The sequence below is a fragment of the Uranotaenia lowii genome, chromosome 2, assembly GCF_029784155.1.
Source record: "Uranotaenia lowii strain MFRU-FL chromosome 2, ASM2978415v1, whole genome shotgun sequence".
Classification (NCBI taxonomy): Eukaryota; Metazoa; Arthropoda; class Insecta; order Diptera; family Culicidae; genus Uranotaenia; species Uranotaenia lowii.
The window spans coordinates 140,606,314-140,626,618 of NC_073692.1; the positions used below are offsets into that span (position 1 = coordinate 140,606,314).

The 20,305-nt window shown below is 34.0% G+C and overlaps 1 protein-coding gene across 2 annotated transcripts in view; it reads left to right on the plus strand.

The window, feature by feature from the left end:
- Positions 1 to 20,305, plus strand: part of LOC129746956 (prohormone-3-like) — a 169,585-nt gene that overhangs the window by 67,477 nt on the left and 81,803 nt on the right. For both annotated transcript variants that reach the window (XM_055740929.1, XM_055740930.1), the window contains exon 2: positions 7,411 to 7,685. In XM_055740929.1, the coding sequence (XP_055596904.1) occupies positions 7,524 to 7,685 (162 nt within the window). In that variant the 5' untranslated portion in view covers positions 7,411 to 7,523. The remainder of the gene's footprint in view (positions 1 to 7,410; positions 7,686 to 20,305) is intronic.

Genomic DNA, 20,305 nt, shown 5'->3' on the forward strand with positions numbered 1-20,305 from the left:
AAGATTGACCTTAATGAGCTGCTGTTATATTAAAACATGAAAAAATTTGATTAAAAAATCGCCCCGAACCACTTGCTAGCGCCATCTCACCCACATTTTTAGGGCGCCACAGGAACTATTCCGGAAGCCGGCGTCGTAGGCGGAAGAAGTTTCACGTTTTTCCCTCAACCCTCACAAGAAGTTAGTAGAGTGAGGCAAGACGGCCTGTTCCCATAAAGCCCATTCACCCACCAAAGTCAGCTGACGACGACCCCTTGCTGGTATGTGGGTATCTATTTCGAAGTGTTATTTTACAGGTGCTAAGAAATTTCAAGTTCCACGTTGAGCTTACTGGTGTGGATGTGTGGGTGGAAAACTAAAATGTTTTGAGAGATGTTTTTCTTTTCACCGGTACACAACCGAGTTCGTGATGCCATCTGGGATGAATTCGGTATCCTTCTCCCAGTATGACGTATTTGTAGCTTTAGCCGGTGCAATTAATGGAAGGAGCCCACGTTCTTTGACTTAGGTTTAAGGTGATTCAGCTGAATCCATTGGGATTGCTAATGAAGGTAATATTAAATCAACCAAAAATTGACACAGCTTAGCAAGGTAAAACTCATTTACCCTAAACCGTACGAATAATTTATGCCAATTCACTCTCAATATTGAAAAAGTGTTCTTCACGGAAAAAAAGAACATCACTCCTTTTCGCACGCAATAACATCATTCGAAACCAATGTTTCTAATCTGCTGACACATTTGTCGACCATAAAAATCCCAGTTTTAGCAGCTGTTTGGCTGATGTTGACTGCATAAATTACCAATGCATGACACGGAAGATGTTCTGGTTTTGTTTCGGTCCCTTACATGAACAGACACATAAACACTTGAAGGAACATATAAAGTTTGACTTCCTTCGAGACGTTGAGCCGGATGTTTTTCTAACAGGTTGTTATTGTCGCTTGTGTTTTTTCCAAGAATAAAACGTTCCGTGTTTAACTGCTCCATCACTCATCGTCGTCGGCTATCATTTATAAACAGCTTCCGGTGAATAGAGAAAGACTGAACGTAGTTTTATTTGCGAAAAATACTCATTTGCAATCGTTTTCTGTGTTGTTTAAACTGTTCAATATTTGGTGGCTCCAGAGAGTGTTTTCGATCAGAGTTTTAACGATTGCGTGGTTTCGTTCTTCTTTGTTTCGATTTTAGTCGTTTTACCATCTTTCTGGCATTCGCGACATTATATTAACGATGCAGTTGGCGGACAGCTTTTGAAAAACTTATCCGGTACATCTGTGTTCGATGTTTTCTCTTGGGCTCGAACTTGGCTCAGAAGATAACTGACTTGCCAACTCTCTCGCAGTTTGAAGTTTGACAAAGAAGCTAAGGACCGTAGGAAGAACTGACTCATAAGAGGGTGGGTAGGGGGCTTTGGTGACCTAATTTTTTCTATAACATTTTTCCTCGCACAATTCATTCATGAATTAAAAAATTAAAAAATCATTTCTAAATACTATTCGACTATCTCATTATGATTTTTTTTTTTTTCAAATAAACAGTTCAGGGTAGATAAAATCTGAGATATTTTATTTAAAACCTGGCAAAACAAGGACATTCTTTTTCCAAATTTTTAAACCAAAACTAGGACAATTCTGGAAAAAAAATTGAAAAAAATTCCACATTCTATTTAAGAAAATCAAGAAACAAACTTTTCAATCATTATTTTTCCATCTTAAAACATAGCCAGATTTTGAATCGCATTTCGTTTAAATCGTTTATGTTTATTTTAATAAATCTAGCTTGAAAATTCTATTTTTGGGGTACAATATTTCAAATTATAATAATGATGAGATTTGAATTTTTTGTTTTATTTTCCAAAAAAAAGTGAATGAATTCAGACGAAATCAGGATATTTCTCAAACAAATTTGAGCAACCGAGCCGACCCGGACCTTTTCCAATTTTTTTATTGAATATTCGGACAAGTTCAAGTAGAACCGGGTTATCTGGCCAGCTTAATCTTGCTTATTTGATTTGAACTAACGATTAGTTTTTTAAAGAAAGCCTTCAACTTCGAAAAAAAAATTTAATTAATCCAATTTTTTAAATTTTGCGGTTCAAATCAGATGTATGCAAACTAGATCTCAGTTAAAAATTAAAGTTTGAAATTAGATTCTTGAAAAAAAACTGCAATATTAAAAATGTTAGGCGATACGTCAAAGCATATGGGATTCCTTACAATTTCCTTACGAAATCGTGTGGAGGTTTTTATAAATAATTTTTTCATTAGGCTCAACTTGCTAAATGCACTCTACCTTATTTTTGGCATTTTCAGCTGAATTGTGCAAACGAACCGACATTTTTTTTTAATGTTTTATTCGAACTAACAATCAGAATTCAAAGCCTGCGATCTCTTCCAATTCAAATTACTCACCTAAATAGTTATCTTGATATTTTTATGTTGAATATGGAACTCGTTTAAACCCTGAATCTGAATCTGAGTTTTGAACAATTTGAATTTTCAATCTGTTTCGTTATTTCAGTACGTTTTCTGGAATGTACAAAGCAACGGTTTCTGAATTTAAAATATGAGCCAAGAATTTAAATCAGTTCCGCAGCCCTCATTCTTGAATACATAATTATAATTCGGATGTTTTGGGTTTCAATGATTATTCATCATTAAAATAACCGTCAAACGGGGCATCATGCAACAGCGGGATTAGAGGCAATATTCGTATACCACAGCAATGATATCATTTTTAATTTATTTTTAACGTTATCCAGTTATCTTTTAATGAATACAAAATAATGATGTCATAATTTGCTATATTTTCAGCTAGTATTTTAAAGTTTTATATTTTTTCATTTAAAACTTAAAAAGTCCATCAATAAATGTACAAATTTTAACATTTTCTGATGCCGTCAAAAACCTTATCCAGTATGACGAATTGGCTAGATCATATCACCTACAAACTTTTTACTGGTTTATTTATCTGTCCTATTCCAACACTGTTGGTGTACAAAAATTTTTCAAACAGTCACCAAATTTTTTTTCAAATAAATATTTTTGTAATTGCACCTGGCTGAGGAAAGATGCAAAAAAATGCAAATCAAAGAGACACCTTTCAAATTTCGTTTCAATTGCCGCCGCCTGTGGAGAAGAGGATAGCCTTCAAGTCCTCTAAGCCAGGGGGTATGAGATCGAATCCCGGTCACGGCATACAGAGTACACTTTCGGTGGGTTGGTGGTTTTAGCATTTGGAAGAAGCTAGCCAAAGATGTACGCTTAGAGTTAAGAAAAAGGAATCTCTTTGAGGAAACATCATAATTCATTGAGGTCCTGTATGTGCTTGTGTTCGTTTTATTTTTTAAAAATATGCATATATGTTTGAAAATGATTGTTTTGCATCACGCAGTTGTTAACATAGAATTTTCATTCATCCAAATATTTATTTTGATGATTTCAGCTAGTTGAATTTTTTATAGTATATTTTTCCCCTGAATGTATGCAATATACTAAGTCACCCATTTTTCTAAATAGTGAAAATCACATGTTTTTAAATAATTAAAAATAACTGATAAAACCAATAATTTTTCTAACTACGTCAGTTTGATGTCCCACTAAGCTTCAAACTTTTGATGCTTAAAGGGTATGATTATCTGTGAACGTGAGTTTTTTAGAAGCCATTGAAGTCAAATTTTGAAGGAAATGTAAAACCACATTCAAACGACGTTTTCAGACACAGATTTTCATTTCCATGTTTGATGATGGTTCGAATCGAAAATGAAGAATCCTAATCTGAAATATGAAAACAAAAATACAGTTTCGAGTTTGATTATAAGGAACCAGAATCTCTGAAATGAGTTAAACCTTATTTAAAATATAGTATTCAGAAATGAATTTCTATTTATAAGAGAATTTTTTTTGAAAAACTGTAGCTGATTTAGGAACATAGCATTAGTTTTCGAGGTTTTGATATCAGTTCTGGGTTACCATTGGATAACCTTACTCCATCATTAAAATTTGATTAAGAATTAAAAATTTGAGTGTAGAGTAGAATACCTCGCGTGTTTTTGATGGACTCTCATAGGGCAGGTTTAACTCCCAGCCCTCCCCCCCCTCCCCCTCCGACGTCCAGGCAACGGTTTTAAGAACCTTTCCAATAGAAAGTTTGATTTTAATTTTTTGTTTGAAAATCTTTTCATTAGATGCCACGATATCTAATCAGTGGTTTCAGAGAAAAAAAAGTTTAAAAGAAAATACACAACGAAAAAGCACGCCCATACGAAAGTCGTGACTGATGTTCGAAGAATTGTGAAACTTTTGCGATGATGGAATGATTTCTACACATGCATTTGTTTTGTCTTTTCAATTTAAACCAATCGTCGAGCTCTCTGGAGCCACAGCACAATAAGGAAAAAAGTGTATCAACAGCGAAGAAATTCAATATCTTCCCTCCTCAATGAACCAAATTTCGGAGAATCGATTGGGCATAGTTTCAGATGCCGCACATACGTACGAATGGAGATATAGGGCCTTTTTAACCCCTTATTCCCCTATATTTTTTAAACAATGAAAAAACCGGATTGGAAAACAAAATTTTAAACCAAAATAGACATATCTTGTATGATTTGTTCCTAGAAATAAAAAAAAGGCTGTTTTAGCCACCACACGCATCTACAAATGGAGTTGTGACCGATTACCCTCAATTCCTCTACATTTTGAAATTAATAAATTGAGACATTAGACTGTTCGGACTTAAAGTTTTTAAATGATATATGACCTATCTTGTGTGATTTTTCCAAGCAGTCAAATGAAGGCTGTTTGAGACACCGCACGCTTTGTAAAACAGAATAATGGCCGTTTTACCCTCAATTCTCCAATATTTTTAATATAGTTCAGAAGAAGTTTGTCCGTACTGGAAAGTTTTGAACCAAATAAGACTTTTCTTATGTGTTTTTTTTGTTCCAAGGGATCAAATGAAGACTGTTTAAGCCACCTCATCGTAAAATAGAGTTATGGCTGTTTTTACACTCAATTCCCTTATATTTGTCAATTAATTGAGAAAAAAGCAGGTTCGAACTTGAAAATTTTGAATCAAATAACGTTTATCTTTTGTAGTTTTTTTGAGGAATCAAACGAAGGCTATTTGAGAAAACTGGAGTTATGGCTATTTTGCCCTCAAAGTTCCCTACATTTTTCAATTGATTAACGTCTCGGTGGTCGAGTGGATAGCGTGGTAAGACGGTAATCACTGGTCCACTGATGGCATGGGTTCGATTCCCATCTCGGTACTGGGTGTTAAATGTTAATCTTAAGTTGTCCTCGTCATTTATTCAGTCTGTAAAGCCTAAATCGGCTAAGACGGTGTTTGTCTTTGCAGTTCAGAAAAAGCTAGTTCGAACAGGGAAATTTTGAACCAAATGAGACTTGTCTTGTGTGTTTTTCCAAAAAATCGAACGCAGGCTATTTCAGCCACCGTACGCTTCGTAAAACGGAGCTATGTCCTAAATATTTGAAAAATGTGAAGCAATGTAGGGTTAAAACGGCTATAACTCCATTTTCCGATGCTTGCGGTGACTAAAATAGCCTGCGTTGAATTCCTCGGAACACAAGATAAGTCTCATTTGGTTCAAAATAATCAAATCAGAACTTGTTTTTTAATCAATTGAAAATGTAGGAAAATAGTCAGTAAAACACCCATAGCTCCATTTCCCAATGCGTGCGGTGGCTCAAAAACCCTTCATTCGATTCCTCACAAAATAAGTCTCAATTGGTTCAAAACTTGGTTATGAACTATATTAAAAATGTAGGGAAATTGAGGTTTAAAACAGCCATAACTCCATTTTACGATGCGTACGGTCGCTTAAACAGCCTTCCTTCGACTTCTTGGAAAAAAAATCACATGATATAGGTCTCATTTGGTTCAAAATTTTCTCGTCCGAACATGCTTTTTCTGAACTATATTACAAATGTTGGGAAATTGTGGATAAAACGGCCATAACTCAATTTTCCTTTGCGTGCTGTGGTTCAAACAGCTTTCATTTGACTCCAATAAAAATCACACAAGAAAGGTCCCATTTGATTCAAAATTTTCAAGTCCAAACATGCTTCTTGTTAAATTGTAGGGGAATTGTAGGACGGAAGATATTGATTTTCTTCGCAGTTCCTTCGCTTTTTCCACTATTGTGCACTGGTTGTTGAACTTTTCTTCTAAAATAGACGAAAAAACGATATCTCCTCAACAGACGAATAAGCAATAATTAAAAATATATTCAAACATCTGAACCAATAGGCATGGGTTCGATTTTCATCTTGGTATTGGGTTTTAAATGTTAATCTTAAGTTGTCCATGTCTGTCTGTAAGCCTGAATCGGCTAAGACGGTGTATGTCTTTTTTTTTTGGAATGGAATGACGAATGAATCATTAATGTATCACAAATAGTGGCTTCAGAGATTTAATAATTTTTTTTATGTATATAAAGTTTTGTTCAAAAAAGGATGAAATCGCGTGAAGCAGCACATTCGCATCCAAATTTAACAAGCTGCCATTTCTGTCCAAGTTGATATTTTTCAATGAAACTTTCACGAAATCTAGTTCAACTATTCAACCAACGCCCACAGAATTTGAAGACTGTATTATGACTGGAAAACAGACAAAACTTTTCTCGTAAAAAAGGAAAATTTAGAGATTGCTTCACAAAATTCTTTGTATTTCTGACAATTTTTATTGGAAATACTTAAAGTTTGGCCAAAAGGTTTGTTCTAGTACCTAGATGAGTTTCACCAAAATCGATTGACGCGATAAAAAAGGGGACCGGTTTGAAAATAAGGTTTATTACCGTCCAACAGAGGATTTCATTCTTTTTTGAGGGTTGTTTGTATAGAAAATATTTTAATCACTCTTTTTTAGGATTTTTTTTTTCACAAAACCAAAAAATTACACAAAAAAAATAGAAATTGAAAAAAAAACTTTATTACTGGTTTGTTTGGAAATTGATTTTTTTACAGAGCTCAACATGAGAAAAACAGGATTCCAGAAAAGATCTGCGAAAAAAAATTATATACGAATTTGATACATAGAAACTTGAAGCGAGTATTATATTCGCTCTTTCGTTAGAATCTCTTTTAAATTGTCAGTTATCCGAAATCGTCCATTTTAAATCATAAACCATAAGCAAAACTAGATTAGAATCGAAGAGTATTTGTCGGATTTTCCGTTTCGTCACCTTACGTGAGATAACATCCTTACCTTACTACAATAGTATCCTCCTACTCAAAACCTCCCATTGATACCGAAAATCGACCTCAATCAAACGCCCCGACTCGACTCGTTATCGTTTGATTACCATCTCTGTATCACAAAATCGTTCCGACTTTTGAATTGCCACTCAAGGGTACGAATTTGTCATCTCCTGTTTCGTTCCAGGCACCAGTAGTCGTCCCCGGGAGAGAAGCCATTCAGCTGTCCTCCCACAAAACTAATCAATCGATAGCAGCCTAATTCGGCGAGCAACCGTAACAGTCATCATCAGCATCGCCATGAGAGCACCGGCACTGTGGGCGGCCATCGGGGCTGTGCTAATCTTCAGTGGCAGCGCCAACGCGTGGGGCGGCCTATTCAACAGATTTTCGCCGGAAATGCTGGCCAACATGGGCTACGGAAGCCACGGGGGAGCCTATCGACCGCAAGCGTTCCTACAGGTAAGGATCAGCATTTGTACATTCTAGACAGACAAGGAGGGTTCCAATTCAATCAGTTCAGTTGTCGTTTGAGCTGAGTGGTCTGGGATTTGCTACTTTTGCATTCATTCATAATTACACAGATAACGTTTTAATTGGTCTGGGATTGTCAGAGGTCCAGTTTTAATTTGGGTTGTTGCTTCAAACACATTCTGGCATTAGAATAACCTACCGTTTTAAAATATTTTTTGAAAGGTTGGTTTCAACAATTTTTAATTTTTAATTAAATTAGTTTTCTATCCTTATTTTCCTCTGAGAGTGAGAGCATGAATCGAAATTTATTTTCACAGTGCTTGCATCTTTTACTTTTGACATTGAATTAAAGTTGATTTTTTGTTTTTATTTATTTTTAAAATTGGTTTCATTGTAAGTGAAAAACAAACTAATTAAACTTTTCATCGCAGACCAAACTCAGACCTATTTGGCTTCCATCACTTCCGAAGTAATCGGCTGATGCGAATGTCATTCTACAAATGTTTTAAACTCATTAACAATTTCGTGGAATGAATTCCCATTACCCAGGCTCACTGGACAAAAGTTTTTCATTTCGGTTCATGAAGCATTTTTCTGTCCCGAATCAAAGGCATCCATCGTTCGCAGAAATTGCCGCTTCTAATGGAAAGATAACACATACCTACCTATAGATACCGCAGAAAAGATTTCATGTAGAACTGCGGCTAAAAAAAAATGTCGCAAGAATTTCGCCATTTCGATGATGATTCCACGAGTGTTGGGAATGTGTATAATAACCTGCTCAATTTTTCAACTAAATTGGCAGCAAATATCATTATTTTGTGCATCTTAACTAGGGTGGTCTAACCGGTTTTACCGAAACCGGTAAAACCGTCCATTTTCCAATACCGGGAATACCGGCTTTTTGGGACGGTATTTCCGGTAAATTTTTCATCATTCTTTGGAACTATAGGGGGAAGTCGTCTACTAACGGACACTTAAGGTTTTTAAGCAATAACTTCAAAAATAGATTTTTATAAATATTGGTTCCTCTACTGATTTGAAGAGTATCGAATATTATGATCACTTAACTATATTAGATAAAAAATTATTTACAACATATTCATGTGGTAAGAGAAATCATTTCATGTTAGTTTTCACTCATTTCCAAAAGTGTTGTCTATGGCCGGACACTACGAATTACTTCACCAAAGTTGTCACCAACGGCACAAAAACGTAGCAAAATTACTGAAATCACTTGCACAGGCCTTGTGAGTATGTGTTTTCCAATACTGAACGTTCTATGAAGCCAGTCATAAAGTTTTTTTGACAAACCAGAATAAAACATTTGTTTCGAAAAAAAACTAGAGAAAAATTGTCTATGACCGGACATCAAAATCTTAAGTTTCTCAGAGGACCAAGTTTCGTCATTGAATCCTTATCTTCTGCTAACCATTTGAGGGTGCTCTAGAGATGAAAAAATGAAAGATGTAAGTTGAAATCATCTATAATTTTTAATATTTTCTTGTCCGGTCATAGACAACAATTTGATGTCCGGTCATAGACAAATCGCATTTTTTTTTTTAATTTTCCTAATATTTCGTTTGAACTTCCGTTTTATTATCTTATATCTACTGTAGTCGAAAGATAACCAATCAACTATGTCGTTCATGTGCAGTTCAAATTTAACAAGCCGAAAAAACTTACCACAATACAAATGCAAAGTTTAGGCGATCCTACTTCTAGGCAAAAGCTTTAGATGCCTATCATTGGTTTACCTTTTCAGATTGGATTACCATATTTCTAACACTTTATCAGGCTACAATTTACTTTATATTCATGGCGTTAAAACATCATTAGGATATTGTGTTTTCGAAAAATCTATGTTGTCCGGCCATAGGCGATGTCCGGCCATGAACGACTTCCCCCTAATAGAAATGACACAGCTATTAAAATTTTAATTTTACCAAAAATGTATTAGTAAAAATACTCATATTTTGTTCAATCAGTTTCAAAATCAAAGCTCAATAAACCTTACTACATTGCCAATGTTACAGTTTACATTTGTGATTCTTGATTTGAATCATGAAAATCGTTTCACTTTGGTAATGTGGATTGCTTATTTAGAAGTAAAATTACTCAATTTAGTCAATTTAATTTCATCAATGTTTGGCATGATTTGCCCATGAAATTTCTGAAAATAACATAGCACAAAACAACAAAATTCGGATTCTTCCGAGGTGCAAGGAATTTTAGAACTGATTTTGACTTATTTGGGGGCGCTGAGTCCAAATATTCAAAAATTTTGTTCAGCTCTAATTTTCGAAATAAATTTTAAAAAATAAGTTAAAAATAAGTTATTCAATTTGTGTACCTTTTTGACAATACTGTAAAATACAGATACTGACTCAATGATCAACTTTTTCAAAGACCACGAGTATTTTTTAATTCTGAAAAGAAAAAAGTAATGGAAGTTTTCATTTTGTTATTTTTTTCCAAACTTGCAAAAAACGGGAATTATGACGAAATTTCAAAAAAAAAATCAAACTAAATTGAATCTTTGGTATTTTTAAAACCGTAAGTCAAATCATTTCGCAGTCTTTAACACAGTTGTTAAATGAATTAAATTTTTGATATTCAATATTCAATGGCATTCTTTAATGATGTCAGAATTTTTGAAAATCAGCACTTGGTTTTTATCTAGGTTTACCAGTTATAAAGGATCGATTTTACCTAAAGCTGATGAATTCAAAAATTTCCACACACAAATATGGATAACATCTGTTAAATGTTTTGAATTCAGGATGCCAAAATCATACAAAATCAGTTATTAAATCTTAAATCAGCACCAATATTGCTGTTCCCTTGTGTAATCATTACAAACTTTTATGTTCAATCACAAAATGACTGATATTGTTAAAGTCGAAAAATTAGAATTTTTCTGAGTCTCGTCGATAAGAAATCTATAATCGTACACCCAGTCTTTATTATAAAACTTTCCTTTTTTTCCGTCGTAATTCAAGAACAAAAATAAATCACTTCATGATACAAATTAGGTTTTGGATTTATCACCGCGATTGTTTGTTTTTCGAAATTATCAACGTTTTTCGGTGAGTTTTAATAATAATAAAACAGATTTACCAGTTGTCCATACGTTTTGAGCTACTCTGTCATTCGCTCCTCCTCAGTGGACACTAAAATTATATTTTACTTTTAAACATTAAACTTTAAATCTAAATTTTTAATTTTAACTTACAATTGACTGGCCATCGCACTATGGGGTTTGAGGCGGCAAAAAGTCATAAACTGAACTTTATCGGATCGCTTTTTTATTTTTAATAGTTAATAACTTAATATTCAACTAAGATATTCCCAGTTTTTCAATTCATTATCTTGAATACTGAACGCACCACAGACATCAGACTTTGAAAAATTGAAAAATTTATATGATGAAGAAAAAGATTTAAATCACATATATTTCTATTGAAAACATTTTTTTCTTAAATTCAAAGTACAACATATGAAAGCTTATATTAAAAGCTATCATTTGAACCATTCAAAATTTTTACACACTAAATTGATCTATGATAAAAATGAGTAAATAACTATTTTTTTCAAAAGTGAAAAACTTGAAAGCCTTGCCAAAAAAAAAACCTCGCATTTCCCCAAACTCTTTTTACTATCAAGATCTATTTTAAAGTCCTAAAAATACAATGAAAGAGATTCCAGGCACCTTAAAGCACCGTTTTTTGAGTTAAAAAAAAAAAGACATACACCGTCTTAGCCGATTTAGGCTCACAGACTGAATAAATGACGCGGACAACTTAAGATTAACATTTAAAGTTATAGTCAAATAAAGCTGAAAATATCATGCAAATGGGTAATTTTCACCCAAATAATGAGTATAAATTAATCAAAGTTGATGTTGGTTTGTCAAAAAAATGTTTCTCATGATTGATCAATCATTTCTCACATTTTTCTCTTGAGTTTTATGAAATGTCTTGATGTTATTTATCATTTAATGATCAATTAGTCGAAAACCCGGTTTTCAAAAGAAATAAAAATTAGGGTCAAAAATAACACCAAGCATCGTACTTTAAAAGTTATTCTTACAAAATTTTTGTTAGAATTGATTTTAAGTTAGTTAAAATAGTAATTTTCATGCAAAATTTTCAAAAATAACAAAATAGTCCAACACCTAATCATACTTTTTGCCGCCTCATTGTATGGAACTGCTCCATAGTGCATCGTCTGAACTATTTTGATTTTGGACAGTTTGTTTTTTTTCCAAAATATTGGAAAGAGTTACTGGATACAATGCTAGAATAACTGCCGAAACATTTTACATAAAATTGAGAGGTAACGATAATGTCGTTAATAGGCAGAGAGACTCGTTAAACTTTAAGACCGCTTACGACCCCTTAATCGCAAAATTGACACAGACACTGACAAACAAATGTAAACGCAAAACAAAACAAACTGTCCAAAATCAAAATAGTTCAGACGATGGCCAGTCAATTGTAAGTTAAAATTAAAAATTTAGATTTAAAGTTTAATGTTTAAAAGTAAAATATAATTTTAGTGTCCACTGAGGAGGAGCGAATGCCAGAGTAGCTCGAAACGTATGGACAACTAGTAAATCTGTTTTATTATTATTAAAACTCACCGAAAAACGTCGATAATTTCGAAAAAAAAAATGATACAAATTAAACGTTGATTGACACAAAAAATAAAACTTAACTAACGCCTACAAAAAAGTTAACAACCTGGATGATTCTGCGACAAATGCAACAGTAAACAAGTGACGTGTATATATGCATATAAGTTATTGATATATCATGTTTTTGGGACTACTGATATGATAATTAACAATCTATCTTTGTTTTTCATATATGATTCTCGAATTTTCAGTGCACTTAATCTTTTCAGGACCAGAACTATTTCTTGAAATCTTCCAGTACGCATAATATTCAGTCCATCGAGAAGGAAGTGAGAATAACACTAAAGTTTACAATTTTTTTTTAAATCGTGACCTTTATTGATCGACCTTTATTTTAAATGTGTCATCGGGTGCTGAGTCTGAAAATGAAATTCAAAAAATTCTCAGTAGAACAGTTTTTTAATTTATGCTCTAATTATGAAAATTTCAAAAATTAAAAAAAGTACTTTTAGTTAGATTAAAATATCTCGGACTGCATAACAGTAATTGGAAATCTCTATTTTGCATGTTAAAGGTGAATACATTTTATGTATATTAGTTGAACTTCATTTTTGCGTATGATCACAATACTGTTGATCATGCGCAAAAATTATTATTCGTGACTTTAAGATAGATAAAATTATGAAAAAAGGCATTGTTTTTAGAGAAAATTTTGTATCAGTGGAAGTTTAAGACTTGATGGTAACATTTAAAAAATCTGATTTTCTATTTGCCTTAAATGTCAATTGAAAACAAAAATTTCGAGTAGTTATTTATCAAGATCGGTTAAAAATTGAAGAAGTTACGGTTTCTTTACCATGATAGTAATTTTTACATTTTTGAATATTTTAAGGGGGGGGTAGGGTCTAACACTTTCAAAAAATCGATTTTTTTATTTTTTTATTTTCTTATTGTAAAACATTTCAAGAATGTTGTGTCCAATTTTCAAGTCAATTGAAGCAAAACTGTTGAAGTTATAGGCCTTTATCTCCTCCTATCTAATACTGCAAGAAAGCAAGAGCAGAAACTTCAAACGCGTTTTTCTCGAAAGCACATTTTTAAAGTCCGTGGACATCGTCATTTGAAAACTACTTATCCGATTCTTTTCAAATTTGGAACATATATTCTACATATAAAATACCAGACCCCAACGTTTTTCTTTTTTGATTTTTTTACTTTGGGGAGATTTTACAGGTGAAAAATGGCGGATTTTTAAGTGAAAAATCGTAGTTTTTACTTCAAACAGTCACAAAAATTTTATAAAAATATTTTTAAGTTAAATAAAAACGTTGGGGTCCAGAAAAACATCTATTAAAAATATTTTGCTTTGATTTTTTGACTTCAGATGATTCTGTGCTGAGATACAGTGTCCACCGCAAATCGTGTTTTCTAAAAGGCATCCTCGAAAGTGCTCCGTCACCGGCTCATTTTTCAATATTTTTCTACGAAAAAATTACTAAATGTTCTTTTAACAATGCTTTGTGTAATGCAAAAAATTTGAATACATTTGTTTGAACGACAGCTTTAGAAAAAAATCGTGAAAATGGTGTTTTTTTTATACCCGTTAGACCCTACCCCCCCCTTAACGAACCACAGTGTTCTAATCATAGTATATGAAGAATTAAACATGGAAAATTTAACTCGCTTCAATTTAGAGTTATTTATAAGCTTACCAGAAGGTCGCATGCCAAATTTCAGAATTCGAGTAACTCCTCCCCATGGTCAGATCTAAGCTGAAATGGAGAATTTAAATTTTCAAGGAATAATTAGGCCGGAACAAATTTCAAATCCTTCTTCTGTCACTTCGAGTTGTAATCAAAAAATTCAGTACAACCAAGAATACAAAAGGTTTTAATAACCTCAACTTCCGGAAATTTGATAAATATTTCAAAATGTCTATAAATTACTTAAGTTTTATTTAATCTCCCCTTGAGGTTTTTTGGAAATTTTGTACGCGGGGGAGGGGTGCAATGGAAAAAATTGATATTTGTTCCTGCCTTATTATTGCTTTCAAAACTGATCTCGGTCACTCGATCGAAATAGTTTTAGAAACTACACCTTCATGCAGCATTTTTGTAATTTCAAGCGCACAGGGGAAATCGATACAAAAAGGTGATCACAATTGTTTTCCTCAAAAACGAAGCGTTTTAGACCTATAGTGTCTTCGTGACATTTTACATACATTACAGGTACTTTAAAATGAGCTTTTGATAAAATTGAGAAAATCGCCAAGTAGTGAGATAGAAAAATTACTATTTTTATGGTTAGCTTCAACCATGTTGACGTCTTCAACAAAATTACTACACTTTTTACAAACTAAAAACTTGCAGAAAACATGATTAAAATGATAAACATGATGAAATGAAAATTACAAAAAAAAAATTTTCTATTTCACTTCTAGGTGATTAATTACTTTTATAAAAAGCTCATTTTAAAGTACTTGTAAGGTAGGAAAAATTTCCCTAAAACACTGTAGGCCTAAAACGCTTCGTTTTGGCGTAAACATCGCTTAAACATCATATTTTGTATCGTTTTCCGCTGTGTGCGAAGGCTGAAAGCAAACACGCGGTCTGAGGATGGCTGAAATTCAGTGAGCCGAAACGTAAAAAAAATATCAGTTTTAGTTTCGTCGTAAATCACCGAAAAATATCAATTAAAGAAGACCACAAGAAAGTGCGATTGGTGTTGCTGTCCAATGCCTCGATGGAAATCTGTCAAGTTTGTTGAGGAAACTACAGTAGACTGACCGTCCAATGGATGAAAACGATGTGTCTACCAAATTGCGATCTGGCTGGGGACCATTAACCCTTTTCAGCATAATTCAGTACTGTAAAAGAATTCAAATAATTTTAATTTATCAAAAATTCAATAAGCAATTAATAAACCTTTAAAAAAAAGAAGAAAAAATATCTCATTTCTAGCATTATGAAACTGAAAAAAAACTATTGAAAAAAAGATTTTGTAATTCTGGCATACATTGCTTAGTTAAAGCACTGATGAACTGATGAACAAGCTCGAACATAAAACCTAGAGATCCAATTAAATATCAATTGAGTTTGTGATCCGGGAGGTTATTGGCTTAGAAGTCAAATTTGATGAAAAAAGTGGTTCAACTCTTTGACGTCGTTTTCCAAAAATGGCAAAAAAGGCATCCCAATTTGCCATATTTTGTAGCCCAGAAATGTGGGAATCTATCCAACGTAAAATTAGAGTGGAGTTATGTGGAGTTTTTTTTAAATCTCTAGTTGAAGTTATAAAATTTAAAATATTTATCGTTTTTTGCAACTAAATTCCATATAACAAAATTTCAACTTTATTCAAATCACAAATTTTTATTAGATCAAGTGTAAAATATGCCTAACAAAAATATAAAAATAATTGCAAAGCAATATATATTCGCGATTTGAATATCTATTCGTTTTTCAATGTAAGCAAATCTTTGCGAATTTTTCAAAAAAAATTCAATCTTTTCTTAGCATTTCTTTGAGAACTCCGAAACGGGAAAACTAAAGACTATCATTTTCATGGTTTCATTTAGCTTGAAAATGCCGGAACACGATGAAATATTTGAAAAGATAATTATGAGCGCTTCAAAAATCGACTTTCTGCCAGCTTTTCTGGTTTTTGGACCACTGCGGGGCGCAATGGTGTTTGAACTCTGGCTGTGTGGTGGCGGCTTATAGAATACTACCACTGGGATACTGGTCCACGTCGTAAAAGGCGACTTATCCAGTACTTCCCATATGCGTTAGTCATTCTTCAAATGCGACTATCACATTGGGAGGGGGGAACCTTGGCTTGGTTCCAAGCCAAGTTTCTTCAGGGAGGATTCACCAATTGTGCTTATTGCTATTAATGCGCATGCACGAGTTGTATTCTCCTAAATTTTGTAAACACCCGCTTCAAGGTGGTTCTGTGCCTGCGGGCCCCAAAGTGGGGGTAGGAGGGTGTATAATAATCCTATCTTAAGCAGAACGTTGTTAAGGTCTGCACTATAGCCAGGCACTGGTGCAAAGGGCCGTATTTTTCCTGGCAACTCGTGGGATTCAGATTATACACACGATTTTAAAATTTTCATCCTGTATGGGATACCCCGCTTCATGCGTCGATATGAAGGTGCAGAGGTTCTTGTGTGTGATGGAAATATGTGTGGAATTCTTTGATAGAAATGCTTTCTATTAAGGTTGCACAGATAAATCTGCAGCACAAAAGAACCGCTACACTGAACTTATGTCGTTTAATCCTTAATGGAACTGCATCCATTGCCTTGGTCCAAGAACCCTATTTCCGAAATGGAACTTTTTACTTAGGGAATTTGCTCAAACCAAACTTTACTGTGTTCAGTGTAATTGGAATGACTAATGCCCGAATAATGCCTCGTGCATGTATATTGATAAACAATTCTTTAGATGCAACACTTATACCCAATCTAACAGCAAGAGATATTTGCGTCGTTCAGGTTTCGCTGCCTGATAGAAAATACGTCTACTGTTCAGCATACTCACCATATGAACAATCATCCCCTACGGATGATTTAAAAAATGTCATTTCATTCTGTGAATCACAAAATATACCTCTTGTTATTGGCTGTGATGCCAATGCCCATCATTTTGTATGGGGTAGCTCAGATATCAATCTGAGAGGCTTAAATTTAATGGAATATTTAAGCAGCACTGATTTAGAAATTCTAAATGTAGGAAATAAACCAACTTTTGTTAGGTGTGACAGAGAAGAGGTGATTGACATCACACTTTGTTCTAGAACAATTTCTCAGGAAATTTCAAATTGGCATGTGCCTAACGAAGAATCGATTTCTGACCACAGGTTTATCTATTTTGAACACTCAGGTGAGTTTTTAGAAACAATTACATTCAGAAACCCAAGAACAACTAATTGGGACCTATATTTGGAGCATCTTGCTACTAAATTTCATGGATATACACCTGAAATTACTACTCCTTCTGAGTTGGATGAAGTGGTTGCAAAAACCACCGAAATTATTTTAAATTCTTATGAAGAAGCGTGTCCCTTACGAACGTTGAAATTCAACAAAAACAGTACACCATGGTGGAACTCAAATCTCAGTAAATTACGAAAAAACTGCAGACGCTCTTGGAACCGAAGGCGCACGGAAGGCTTTGATGCGTTCAAGTTGGCTCGCAGAGCTTACCGGAAAGCAACAAGAGCTGCCGAACGCTCAAGTTGGCAGAGCTACTGCACAAACATTTCAGGCTTGCACGAAGCAAGTAGGTTAAATAAAGTCTTAGCTAAATCAAAAGATTATCAGGTTTCATACCTTAAAACCCCTAGTGGTGATTATACATCAAACGACGAAGAAACATTAAGTTGTCTATTCAATACTCACTTTCCAGGATGTGTTGATCAAGATACATCGCACTGTGGTCCAAAAGGGCTAAAAGTGGAACTTTTTTCTTCAGAACATTTGCTTCTTCAAACATGCTTCATAACTTAAAAACATCAAAAGTTAGTCGAAGTCCACTATAAAAAAATTGAAAATTTTAACTTTTTTATTTCAATAGATAGAGCTTTACTTTGTATTACAACGTTGTAGAATACGTAAAAATATGAAACTTTGTTGAAAACATCAAAACTCTATCTCTTCTCAGAGCAGAGTTATAAAGTTTTTATTATAAAAGTTATTAAAAAGTTAGTTTTTTAAACTTAACTATAGTTAGATGAGGATTTTCCTAAATAAGTTGTTCTGCACATTTGTTGGGGCATCCAAATCACACGTTTTGCATAAGATTTCAACATTCTACGACGTTTCCTAGCCAACTTATTGCAACTTTAAGTTATATTTTCACTCAACTTCACGAGCGTTTATTGCAAAAACGTGCAAGTGGAATTTTAAAACTAATAAACCACATTGAAGCTTGAACTTAGTGCAACAAATTGGTGTCAGCGGCATTTGTCTCCACGCGCTTACATTTGAACACAACAAGCATATATTCGATGTGTTTTACGTGTTTCCATACAAAAAATGGAAAAATTTTATTTCCGGGTTACGCAGATGCTACGCAGAACGAAGACAGAAGGCAGTTGATAATAATTTTTTATGTGCGCGTGGAGACAAATATCGCTGACATCAATTTGTTGTACTAAGTTCAAACTTCAATGTGGTTTATTAGTTTTAAAATTCCACTTGCACGTTTTTGCAATAAACGCTCGTGAAGTTGAGTAAAAATAAAACTTAAAGTTGCAATAAGTTGGCTAGGAAACGTCGTAGAATGTTGAAATCTTGTGCAAAACGTGTGATTTGGATGCCCCAACAAATGTGCAGAACATCTTATTTAGGAAAATCCTCATCTAACTATAGTTAAGTTTAAAAAACTAACTTTTAAATAACTTTTATAATAAAAACTTTATAACTCTGCTCTGAGAAGAGATAGAGTTTTGATGTTTTCAACAAAGTTTCATATTTTTACGTATTCTACAACGTTGTAATACAAAGTAAAGCTCTATCTATTGAAATAAAAAAGTTAAAATTTTCAATTTTTTTATAGTGGACTTCGACTAACTTTTGATGTTTTTAAGTTATGAAGCATGTTTGAAGAAGCAAATGTTATGAAGACACTGATGAGATCAGATGAAAGACAGAGGCGCTACGAAAAAAGTTCCATTTTTAGCCCTTTCGGACCACTGTGCATCGATAGAGCCTGAGTTCTTTTCTGGAAGTCTAGATTCCTTGCATTTTGCTAGGAAAATAGTTACTACAGAATCGATCAAATGGGCAATCGATGGTTTTGCTCAATACAAATCTCCTGGAAGGGACGGTTTATTTCCAGTTTTGCTTCAAAAAGGTTTCGATCATTTCAAACACATATTAAGAAAAATAATGATAAGCAGTTTTGCTCATGGATATATTCCTAAACTTTGGCGGCAGATAGCCGTGAAATTCATCCCTAAAGGGGGACGATCATCATACGACGAAGCCAAAAGCTTTCGTCCTATTAGCCTAAGTTCATTTCTATTAAAAGCACTTGAACGTTTAATTGATCATCATATCAGGCAAGAATGCCTTGTCCAACACCGCTTAATGCGACACAACATGCATACCAAACAGGAAAATCAACATTAACTCTTCTGCACAACGTAGTACATAATATTGAAAATAGTTTTTCACAGAAAGAATCATGTCTAGGAGCATTTCTAGACATAGAAGGAGCATTTGATAATGTCTCGTTTACATCAATAATGGATGCGGCACTACTTCATGGAGTGCCTAGTGTTATAACTAACTGGATTAGCGCTATGCTAAGTAACAGGAATCTTTATTCGTCTTTAAGACAGGCTTCAATAACAAAAGTTAGTACACGTGGTTGCCCACAGGGAGGTGTACTATCACCTCTTTTGTGGAACCTAGTTGCAGACGGCTTGTTGAGAAAACTCAATGACCGTGGAATACCAACCTATGGATTCGCAGATGATTATCTTCTGCTGGTAAGAGGTTTGTGCATAAGCACCTTATTTGATATAATGCAACAAGCTCTGCGCTCTGTTGAACGATGGTGTTCTCATGTAGAACTTTCAGTTAATCCTCTAAAAACTAATATTGTTTTATTTACTAAAAAACGTATCACCCGCGGGGTGCGCCCTCTGCTGTTTTATGGTTCCGAAATCACCGTGTCTAATCAAGTTAAATATTTGGGTGTCATTCTTGACTCCAAATTAAACTGGTCTGATCACATCGAATTCAGAATCAAAAAAGCATGCATGGCCTTCGGACAATGCCGACGTGCAATCGGAAAAAACTGGGGACTCAAACCCAAACATATTTACTGGATTTACTCCACGATAGTAAGACCAATTCTGGCCTATGGTTGTCTAGTGTGGTGGCAGAAAGGAGAAATTGCAACAGTTCGGACTAAACTAAATCACCTTCAAAGAATGTGTCTTTTGGGGATGTCCG